Source organism: Anopheles nili, chromosome 2 (genome assembly GCF_943737925.1).
Source record: "Anopheles nili chromosome 2, idAnoNiliSN_F5_01, whole genome shotgun sequence".
NCBI lineage: Eukaryota > Metazoa > Arthropoda > Insecta > Diptera > Culicidae > Anopheles > Anopheles nili.
In genome coordinates this window covers 19,476,946-19,488,979 of record NC_071291.1, presented here as the reverse complement: position 1 = coordinate 19,488,979, position 12,034 = coordinate 19,476,946, and the positions used below count along the sequence as shown (strand labels likewise).

Here is a 12,034-nt window from a genome sequence, read left to right as displayed (position 1 = left end):
TGTACAAAATATACAATACACGCGAGAACTCGGTTCGCGAAAAACCGGCTTCGCGGAACGATATGAGGACGAATTTGCATTCATTTCTAGGTTCACTTTCGGGAGGCAACAAAAAAAACTGGGTGCTCCAGATAACGTAAAATTAAGAACGGGGGATAGAAAAAAAAACAAATGAAAAACAAGAAACACACTACATCGCATAAAACAAGATTCCAACAGGTACGTTATGAAATTTCTATTTCTCTACTGCTGCTGCTGTGACTCGTCCTGCACGTGGGCTGGCTTGGCAGACAGCAGTAATTTAAAACACTCTACCATACTATACTGTACATGGTTATTTTTCGTTTTTATTTTTTGCTGCCGGGAACTTTGGGCCACTGCTCCCTCGTGCCCTTGTTCCCTCCACCCGATTGACACCCTACCGTGAAGTGGTGGTTCGTTTCGGGCCGTGGGGATACAATTTTGTCAGCTGCACTTCGGTCGTTTCGCCCATCGCAAGGACGATGGTGGTGACGAAAACTGGTGCTCCCACTGAAATGTCCTCCCGTGCCTTTGACCACCCACCGGTGCACCGGATGCAGGGCTGCAAATGCCGTCAGCTCGATCGGTTCGATCTTCGTCCGGCTGCTTGGTTTGTCACTCGCTCACTGCTCTGTCTCTCGTGTTTGCGTTTGGCTTTGGCATTTTGTACAAAAACTTACCCCGTGAAGGGCTCGCTGACTCCTCTTCGACAGGGTGGGGCCTTTTCCCATCCCCGAATATGTACCGCGTGTCCAACGGGTTCTCTTTGGGCTCGAAAAAAGAAGCTGTTGGAAGTCGGGCACATATGCGGCACACTCGCTTCCACAAATGGGAAGAAGTGTCGCTTTTTCTACTGTTGGTTCACTTCTTCACCGTACGTTTCGTTGAAAGAGAAACTTCCCATTTTGGGGCTGTTTTTTTATTTGCTACGTGTGTGGGTGTGTGTGTGTGGGATTTGCACGAATCCTTGCGCCTTGATCGAAAAGTGCTTTCCATTTTGCTTTACGATACCGAAGTTTTTGTTTTGTTTTATGCTCTCTCTCTCTCTCCCTGCCTAACGGATGGAGAAGAAGGATTTGCTTCATTTACGGGAATCGGTTCACCAGTTATGTACTTTAGGTTTCTTTTTTGTTTTCTTCTGCTTGTTGAAAATTGTTTTTTTCCCACCTTCCGATCCCCGAGCGTGTGGTGGAAGTTTTGACCAAAGTTATATACAACTTCCTCGTTAATTTCCTTCGCCACACCATCGGGTTCTGGCCGCATTCATCGTACCGGTTCGCCTTCACAGGACGTGCCAGATGAGTGTGTATGTGTGTGTGTGTGCATCTTGTTTGCTTTGCGATAGAGCGATGAGTCTCTTAAGCTAACAGTATAGACAATAGATTACCGCCGAGCTTTGCGTGGGAACTATCCAAGGAGCCAACGGACGGTTGCCGTGGGAAACCGCAGCAGCTGAATGCGGTCCCGAAACACGGCCGGCCGTATTGTTGTGCTTTGCCGGTGGGGAAAACTGATTGGAATGCAAATTAACTGCTGCGCGGATCGCCAAGGGAACGCCACCACACAGTGGGTGCTTTCGTTTTGGCGTCCGTTCATCGCACCTGCAAACTTTACCAAACGGTGCAAATCCTTCACGCGGCCGACAGGAAACGCGCATCATCGCCACCGCCGTGGGTCACATTTTTACTGAAGCTGCGGCTGGGAAAAGTTGTGTTATGGAAACATGAAGCACAAAAAAAAAAACAAACTTTTCCGCGTGAATAATTTTGCATTCGTACGGTGCTGGTGGTGGCACAGGCGGCTTTGGTCACGAACGCTTGTGCTCCAAATTTCTTTTTGCTGCTTGTACAGGAAAAGGAAGCAGCTTCAAAAATCCTTCGACATTGTCGAGCGTAAGGACGAAAACATTTTAAGTATCTCGTCACAAAGCGTAACCGAATGAAGAGTTTGCTGGGCTCGCAGATTATGAATCCACCTTTCGCGAACGGAAAGCGATGAAAAGCGTCCGGGCGTCCCTGGCAATTGGCTTGTTTGTGGGCGCTCGTGTGTGTGTGTGTGCTGGGGGGAGGAAAAACATCGGGCGCGTGGGAGGCAAAATTTCCCCCTCCCCATCCTTTTTTGTGTATCCCGTAATGGAATGTTGCCATCCGTTGCACAACAGTCTTAGCATTGTTCTGATTACACCCCCAAAAGTGCCCGCTTTTCCACTGACCCGCTTTCCCACAGGAGACATACTCGGGAGTTTTCTTTTTGGCGCTTTGCTTCTTTGCCCTCGGCTTCGGAATGTTGCAAACAAACGGATTCTCGGTCGCTCCCGTCTCCTCCTTGGGGGTGCCCAAGAACGAACGTCTTGTTTTATGCCCTCGCACGACGCGAACATTCCGGAATGTGCCGTCCGTTGCAAAAACCGCTACTTGCTGTCGCGCACCCCTGGAGGCGCCATCGTGAGCACGCGATTGCGTGGGCGTGCATGTGTGTGTGTGTGTGTGCTTGCAAAAAAAAAACAATTTCTTGTGCTTTTTGTGTCCTCGTCAGCCTTTTCCCCACGGTGGTAGTTGTTGATTTGAAGCGCCTTGGAGACGACGCGTCGTTGACGCAGCAAAGCATTGGCCCACCTAAGGCCATTCTGTGGCAAGAAATTGTCCCTTCCCGTCTTGGAAAGCGGCCTTAGAACCCGTCTTTTGCCGGTTGCAAAACGGCGGACAAAGTGGCTTGTTATTGTGTTCGTACCACGCCGGGCCAAGCGGGCAAAAGCGTCACCGGAACAGCTCAGCCGTGGGTGGTGACATCGAGCGGCCGCGCTAACAACTTCCGCTCGGTTCACCGGGAAGACAACGCCATGAGTGGGAGGGAGGGGGTGGATTTTATTGCCAGTACGAGTGGTTTGATTACACTATCCATGCCCTTGCCCTGGGAGGGGGGACTCCAGAGTAGCCACCAGGAAAAAAAGGACACCACTGGAACATCACTCACAGGCTTGGTGTTCTTTTGGGGAGCTTGCGGTTTAAAACCAGTTGCCACGACCCGGTACGCGGGTTTCCGAGACGGAGGGCCCTAAGGCCCGCCAAGCAAAGGAAAAAAAGGGTAGTATGAACAGGACAAAACCAGACAAACCCGTCGAGGAAATGGGCCGCGATCAAAGATAAGAGCACCGTTTGTGAGTGGGTATGAATTGCGAGCTTCCTTTGCCTGCCTGAGTCGAAAGGGCGGTAGAACGGGCAATTGTACCGGATAACAAGGTGACATCCGGGATGCGGAAACTGGGCTCGCTGGTAATATCGTTGGTTGCGATTTTCATCGCTCAAAACCTCCGTCCGATGGCACCGTAAAAAGCAGACGCTAAAAACGGGACCGCACGGCGCAATAACACGCCTTGCCCGAGAAGGGACCCATTCGATGGAGGCGCCTGGTGGCGCACGGTGAACTGACAAACGGTTGTACTTAAAGCCCACCCAGTGCTTTTCCTGCTTCCGTTTTCGTGGTTTTAAGAGCGGTCAGCACCACAGGGAAGGAAGCAATCGAAAAATGGCGTACCCCAGAGGGTATCGAGGATTAATTAGCGCACGATGGAGCCGCGCTGAGGGGATGAATGAAAAAAAAAGGGACCATGACGGAACCAATTGAAGCGCATGAAGAGCGTTCTATATTTTTACCCTCCGTAAGCCACGCGGGACTTTCAATTCCACTCGACGCGCAAAATATGGCGTCCCGCGTTGGGCGGGATCTGGCAGGAACAGAAGCACCACGGCATCACGGCAGAACAAAAAGGACATTCAATGCGAGCGCGATGAACGTGGGTTGGCACTGTACAAAAGTGGGCCTTCGAGGCTCCCTCGCAAAGAGGACAAAACCACCCACCACTCAATGGAGAAAGGCCGGACGTGATAATGGCGGATCGTTCGGGACCGTTGTCTCCTCGGTGGAGCGTGAAGCCAGGGACGCGCGTTCCCGGCGGGTGAATTGAGGTGAACCGATTTCCCGGAAATGCCTTCCTTCTCCTTTTCGCTCTTGTCCTACCCCAAGTGTTATTCTAACACGCCCGCCCCGGTTCACTGTTTAATGCCGAGCAGCCGCTTGAATGCGCGGCGGTAGTCTAAATTGAATATGGTGTAAATAATCGGGTTGAGCGCGGAGTTGATGTAGCCCAGCCAAGTGATGAAGTTAATTAACTTGTTCGTCGGGCAGCAGGTCGGGCAGAACGGCAGGATGACGTACATCAGGAAGAACGGCAGCCAGCACACGACAAACACACCCATAATGATGCCAAGCGTCCGGGCCGCCCGGCGTTCCTTCGACAGCGAGATCTTCTGCTTCTCCTCGATAAACTGATTAATGCCGCCCGGCTTGCGGAACGACTGCTTCAACCGCCCACCGGGTCGGGGTGGCGCACGGTCACCGGTACCACCGGTGGCCACCACCGAACCCGCCACCAGCTCGGTCGTTGACTCGTGGAACCCCACCTGCGCGTGGCCAGCTCCATTTCGTGGCGTTTCACCACCCGCCGTAATATCACAGTTACCGGAAGTCACCCCCGGCCCGGCTTTCGCGCTCTCACCCGACCCCGAGTTGTCCGGATTGTCCGTCACCGAGTCGTCCTCGCGCTGATGCAACGCCAACCGCTGCAACCGCGACCCGTCACACTCATCTTCGTCGTCACCGGTGGCGCACTTCCGGTGGCGCTTTTTACGCGCCCCTAACCCATGCTGGGCGCCTCCACCACTGCTGCTACCGCGGAGACCAAAGTACGCGCCTAGCCGACGCGCTCGATCCTTCTTGCCGGTGCGATCCTTCTTCGTGGCCAACGGATTCGCACTGCTCGCATCCGTCTGTTCGTTGTGGTTGTTCGTTTCACTGCTGATCGACTCCTGGTCGTGTTGCTGCCCGTGAGCACGCCCGTGACCATCGTGGGGTGCCGTATCCGCACCCGATTTGGCCGGTGGTGAGTGCGCGACAGTCGTTAGCTCCTTCTCACCATTGCCAGCCACCACACCGAGACTGCGCGTCGCTAGCGTGTTGATCTTTGAGGCTTGCGCACGCTCGCGTAACCGCCGCCGGGTTGCGATGTAAATTTCGATGTACACGATCGTCATGATGGCGAGCGGGATGAAGAACGAACCGAGCGACGAGTAGATCACGTAGCCCTGGTTGCTCGTTAATTGACACGGAAACTCGCTCGAAAACTCCTCCGGCCAGTCATTCCAGCCGATCAGCGGCGGTGAGCTGATCAACAGCGACAGCACCCAAACGCCCGCGATCAGTGCTAGGACGCGCTCGAGCGTGCGCTTTTGCGCGTAGTTGATCGGATCCGTGATCGCCCAGTAGCGATCGAGTGCGATCGCGCACAGGTTCAGGATCGAGGCGGTACAGCACAGCACGTCCGAGGTGAGCCACATTTTGCACACGTGTATGCCAAACTCCCACCGGCCGAGCAGCGAGTAGGCGACGTTTAGCGGCAGCACGAGGATCGCGACGGTTAGATCGGCTACCGCGAGCGATACGATGAAGAAGTTCTGCACGATTCGGAGTGGTTTGTACGTGAACACGCTCAGAATCACGAGCACATTGCCCACGATGGTGATGATGATGATGAGCGTCAGGACGAGCGCCGTCCCGATGGCTTCCCATTGCGGTACGGCCAGATCGATGCCGATCAGGCTCGGGTAGAGCAGATCGTCTGGTTTGGGGCACCCATCGGCGGCCGGTTGGCCAAGTTCCTGCTGTCCACCGGATTCGTTGCCACCCATCGTGCCGGTCGGTGATCCGACCGGGTCCAGACCCAACACCGAGGCCAGGTCGGCTAGTGCTACGGCTGGATTCGCGTTTTCCCGCACCATGGCGAGTTCGCGCGACGGCCCACCGATCGGTGCAGTGTAGCTAAGGTTGTGCAAGGTTGCGCTCATGCCAGGTACCAGGCGTGCTTTCACGCAAACTGGCCACGGCCTGTTCTACGGCGCCGCGACCTACCGACCGAAGCGCATACGGTCGCACACTTTCTGGCGCCTTTTCCTTTCGGGGGAGTTGTTTGCGGCGTAGACCGCTTTTTTGGTGTCCTCGAGAGACCCGGAAAGGGAAGCCGAAAGGACTCGAGCGTTTATCTTACACTGGTTGCGGAACCTCTCACTCGCTCACACTGGCTCGCGTGGTTTCGGGATGGTCCTGGTCGATGCTGCTGGAATGAATAAATGATAAGCAAATAGATTAGATTCTGCGGTTCGCTTGCGGCGACACAAATGAGCACGCGTTAATGCAACTCATAACTAGTTTTTGGGGGATGATTAATAGATTACGCCACTGGGGAGTGGGAGAACGTTCAGAGCGAGCGAGTGAGCCCAGTTTTGGGAAAAGGTCCCGATGGGTTCCACGGGAATGAGAATCAATCAAAAGTTTCCCGTGCGCGCAGGATGTCACGAGTGCTTTTCGCAAAACCTTTCCTGCGTTGGCCATATTCCTGCGTGTGATCATGTGCCTGTGTGATGTGTGTGTGCGAACGGCAAACAAATCGTTTTTCAAACCCTTGATCAGCAGGGAGTGGCGGGTTTTCACGATATCAATTCACCCATCGAAACCATTTTCATTAGCACGCTAACCGGAGCGGGATGTGGGACATTTTGGACGACCACACATTCCCATGGCCCCGACCGGAAGGCAGATAGGATATCAAATCAAGGGATAAGGGAAACCCCAGAAAACTTTCCACACATCGATGCGAGCTGTTAATTCCGGTACCGCATGTACCGGTTTTCGGTCGCACCGGAAATGAATGGCGAATAAACCCTAAACTTTTGCGCTCTCCTCGCCCGGCTCGTCGGGTTTTGGTGCCAAAAACGTGCCAAAGCACGTCGGTTGCTGCTTTACGGTCATTTCCTGTACGATAACGTGACCCCCGTGGTTGGGTTTTTGGAAACGGGCAGGGCGTTTAGTGTGAGCGTTGCCATTATCCCTTTTGTGGGTGCAAACCGAAGGTCGAAGATGGTTTTCCGTGCCTGCGTGTCGGTCGAAGGATCGTGCCATGACGCACGAAACCACACACTCGCACACACACGTGGACGCGTGCAGGATCAACACGCGGTGCAGGAGCAATTTGTCTCCCGCGGCGCGTCACCGGGTGTTAGATCCGTCCGTCCGTGAGAAAACCTTCATCCGGCCAACCGACGGATCTACCAATCTGCCACCAGAGGGGGTTGCAAATATTTGAGCCGTTTAATGGTAAAGCGAAAATAAACCACCACCCCCGGGGCGCCGGTGGACGAGGCTTCCTGGAAACAAAAGACACGACCGGAACCCTGAAGGGCCGGGATTCCGGAGGAGAAATCCCACATCGCCATTAGCATCAATCACGATCAGCAGCTATTGGCACAACCCATTCGGGGCCGCTAATTAATTGATATTGAAAATCCATTCATCCTGGTGACAACGCACCCGAAATGGTCGGGTGTGCCATTAGTGCGCCATTCGTCGGATGGATTAAACGGGGATTTTCCACGTGCGCGGGCGGAAATTTGCATTTACTGTGCGAGCGAAAGACGAAAGGAACGTTTTTCGATTGATTGAGCTATTTAACACCCACTTCAGCACCATCTCCAGCTGGGAAGCGCGTGTGGTTTTAGTACTTGGTTAGTTCAAATAAATGCGCAACCCCGCGGTGATTAAGATTATTAGCTGCGAAATGAATCTGTCGGTGCGGCTCGTGTGGCGCTTGCGTTGATGGCGCTTTTCCCAAACCCAAATATTCACCCACGCACCGGTGCTGGTTGCCCGTCTCGATTGATGGCGCAATATTGCTCGGCGCCATGTGTTGATGCTTTTCAGGCGAGACCACCCAAACAGTAAACACCTTCTGGGGGTATCCTTTCGCCGTGCCCGGGGGGTGAAAGTGTGCAATCGAAAGTGGCAAAACTCCACCAAGCGGAAACAGGTTTGACTGGTTCGTGGACGGGGTTTTTCCATCATCCATCGAACCACCCCGAGTGACGTATGCGTCGCAGGGTTGTTATTTCCTGGAAGGTACCTTGCACCCTTCACGGTCGCGCACGCCAAAAGCAAACGCGCTGGTACGTGAAATGCGGATTTCGCCCCGAGTGGTGAAATAGTGCTGGCGGCGCTTCCAATCATCTTCTTCTTAAGTGCCCTTTCGGCGTCTCTGTGCCGACGCGATTGTGTCTTGGAAGCGTGCTTGGAATGAAGCAAGAAAAAAAATCAGAGCCGGTTGCCACGGCCGGAGGCCCATAGGGGGAAGGAAACCAAGTCAGGCGGAAATTAAAGTTTTCAACCGAGCGCGTTTCCACGAACCTACGGCTGAATGGGGAAGAACTCTCGAAGCTCTCAAAGTGGCCAGAGATGATCGTATTTTATGGCTTCCAGCCAAACCCGCCAGGGGCCGGGTTTTGATTCGTGCTTGTTCCGATTCCGGCAATTTGCATATTATGAGCCGCCTACCCCCGTTGGAAGACGCAGAACGCGTTTCCCCAGAGCTTCGGTGTGGCTTCCGATGGATAGTTTCTGCTCGTTCGCTTTATTGGCAAAAGTAATCAGCACCAAAACCAATTTGCACTTAGTTTTTACTGCTCGAAGCGGCGAACGCGCGTTGGGTGGTGCGCCCTTTTTTTCGTTTGCTTCACTATTCCGTGGGCGGTGGTTGAAAGTTGCCCGTGACGGACCGCGAGATGATGGACCTAAATGAGGCGGGTAATGTCGCAAACAGTGCCACGGGTTGTGTGATTTGCGTGTGATTATTATGCGGGAAGTTTGATGGTTATATCCGTCAGCCGCCACGTCGGCGGTAATTCGTTCAGCATGAGTTTCGATTGCTTGGATCGTTTTGAAATGTTTCCGCGGCTTGCTGTGACTGTGCTTTCGAGTGCTGGCATAATAGTTTCGGATGTTCATGAGCTGAAGGAACTCGCTCTCAGTTACGACGAAGTTTCGCATTTCATGCATTTCAATTTTTAAGCCATCGTTTGCAATTGGCATTTGATAATAAAATGTAGCCCCCGATTTACAGCTCCAATTACCGGCGTTCTCGGTCGGCCAATTCCAGCGATTTTGGAAATAATTGTTACTGACCATTTCGAGACAACTGTAAATAAACATTTACAAGCCTCCTTTGATTGGTGTCATTTAGCGTGATTGGCGCCGGTAACATTCACGTGTTAATGTCGAGCAGTATCTCGAAGCGCTGTTTATCAAAATGTATCCAATTAAATGCTCCCTTCTGTCAGGGAAAAACATGCCCACCAGAGCTGCCGCACGCAAAACATGGCCACCGCACGGTTCCGGTACACGCCGGCTTGAAGAAGCGCTGTGGCAGGTTTATTAGATCATCGGAACGTGATCAAAGCAGCACGCCTTTCGCCGGTGAAAGGCGTTACGCTATCGGGCGGATCTTTTGGTCGGAGTTCAACCAACCAACCAACCTCTGGGCCGGTATCTAAAGGCCAAGAAAACTAATACCGAGTGCATGTTGCCGATGGTGCGACCGAGGCCATCGAGGATATCCTTTCGATGATGCGATGCTTCGATAATGCCGGAATCCGTCTCCTTCGACTGGCTTCTCAAGGCCAGCTTCTGGGGTGGATGAGAAGCGTACGTTCGTCAGGGGTCAGAGGATGGCCAACGTGTGGCAACGGAAGCAGGGGGGAGCAGAGTGCATTTACCGCACTAATGAAGTTGTTCGCATCGTCGGGTTGCGGGTGCCAAAAAGATTGCCGATGTTTGGGAAAACTCACCCCTCTGCCAGACCCTGTATGTGTACCCCGAAGGGGGTGAATTTCGTGACAAGAAGCAATTTTAGCTGTTGTTGTCGATTTGCTGCTGCACGTTTAGCTGAGGCAACCCCGGGCGTAAGCACGTAATGAAGCAATGTTCGCCCATCATTGGTTCGTCACCGGGTGGAGAAGTGCATCAGACCCCGGCCAGACCGGTGGTTCAGAAGGGCATGCGATCTGATCATGCGCTACCCTTAGTGGCGTGTCGGTCATATTCTAGGGTGCGCTAGATCGAATTAGATCACGTAAGAACCGGCCGGGAGCGTTGCCAACGTCTTCGACCCGCTTGAGAATTGGTTTGGATGGGGGGCCTCCGTTTCGGGAAATGACCGTGACCGGTGGGTGGCCAGTAGGGTGAAACCACCCTACCGGCCCTTAGTTTACGACCTTCTGCAGCTCGTATAGTTTGATTGGTTTACCATGCAAGTGGGAGTGCATAAACGAACCGACACGTTGCGGTTGATTAAACCGCGAAAAAACAAGCGAAAATTGCTTGCCCAGGTGGCGGTGGTAATCTCGCTTTTATTGAGCAAATCTTGGCCAGTTTTCAACACGCTCCCATTGCCGGTTTTTTGCTTCGTTCTTCGCGCAAATGGCGCTAAGCGTGCGGACGGGCACGGTTTTCCCCCCTGGCACCAGTTTGTCATCATAAAACGGTCCCAATTTATCGCGCACATGATGGCACGTGAATTATGAGGTTTTCCGCGTGCAAGAATGGTTCCCTTCGCTCGTTTCTGACCTAGTCCCTAGTCCCAGTAAGGGGACTCCATCGTATAAATGGGGTCGACTTGTTTTTTTCTCCTCTTTTTCACCCAAAGAAATGAAATCAATTGCATTGGCCGGTCATAAATCAAAGATTACAGGGTTAATATGGACGCGAATAAACCCGACTGCAGAAAACCCGACATCAGCGTTACAAATGGTTCCCCCTTGCCGATGGCGTAGCTTTTAGGTTGTATTATCACACATACGAGCACACATACGCGTAGGCACGTGCGGTCTCCCGAGCGGGGAAATAGCCTATCATCACGATGGTTCGTAAATTATGCGTATGATAATAAATTAAAACGGCACAAAACAACAGCAGGACACAGCAAAACCAAAAAAAACCGCTCCGAACATGTGTCGTAAAAGTGTGTTATGCTGCCGAGAGGCAACAAAAAAGGATCACCGATCTGCCGTTCGCTGTGGCTCATCAGGAATCGATTTTCAAATCACAATAGATAACGATTTTTCGATTACGAACCCGCAAAGATTAGCTGCCCAGTGGCAGGGTGGCAGGTGGAAAAGACGAGTGTGGGTGAAGAGAACTGAAATCACAATTTCAGCAACCACCGCTCGTTGATAGTGGGAGGGAAAATGGCTGGTTCCGTTTAGTGGCGTGGTGAATAACGCCCCGATGGAGGCGCATGGTAAGCCGTTCCACGTGATTAATAAATGTCCACTCGATTCGTAATCAAAGCCGAACCAAGCACCCAGGTAGATTGGGGAGACCGGTTCTCTTTTTTATGTGTATCAGCTGTTTTTCTTTTTTTTTTCGTTCGCTTGTTTGGCATGCCGCTTTGGACCCGCGTGTCCGGCAAAAAAAAACGTGCCGAGACAGCGCGACACAGAGAGAGAGAGAGAGGGCAATAAAAAAAAGGGCGGCATTACAACGGTTTTGTTGCTCGATGTAAAAACCCATTGAAAACGCGTGGGAATGGTGCCAGATTGCGATCCAATTGGTGAGTGGGAGAAAAAAAAGCCAGGAAAAGGCGCGAAGAAAAAATCCACACAACACAACATAAAACACGTAATGATAATGCAGTTGTCACGGAATGTGATTCGTTCCGAGAGGGGTTCGTTCGAGAAACCGTGGAAATGGAAGAAATGCTACCCGGATTAAAAGGCGGCGGCGCTTAAATGGCAGCCGGAAAGGAACGCATTTCGTAATGCCATTCATTTCCGTGAGTGCTCTCCTGTGTAAGCCTGCGGGGGGAATGTTGTTGCTGGGAGTTTTTTTTTGTCCTCCGTGCAGTCGATTTGTGGCGAGTGCTTGCGTTTGCTTTTCTTTCTCCGGGCAGGAGTAATCAGAAACCGCTTTTATGCATTTATAAATAATTGTAATATAATGGTTTCGTACAAGGCAGCGGTACGGTTGCAAACATATTGCTAGAGAACGCGTATCGTTTGCGTCACGAAAGAAATTCCCGGAGCTCCCTCTTCGCCAGAGACAAACCATTTGCTGAGATCGTTCGGAGAAAAAAAAA

At 52.4% G+C, this 12,034-nt stretch overlaps 1 protein-coding gene across 1 annotated transcript; it reads right to left on the bottom strand.

Annotated features, from left to right (window-relative positions):
• Window positions 1-4,070: 4,070 nt before the first annotated feature.
• LOC128731347 (tyramine receptor 1) lies at window positions 4,071-5,921 on the bottom strand. The gene has a single exon (XM_053824462.1). The coding sequence runs from the start codon at window positions 5,919-5,921 to the stop codon at window positions 4,071-4,073; it is 1,851 nt and encodes a 616-aa protein (XP_053680437.1).
• Between the last annotated feature and the right edge of the window lie 6,113 nt (window positions 5,922-12,034).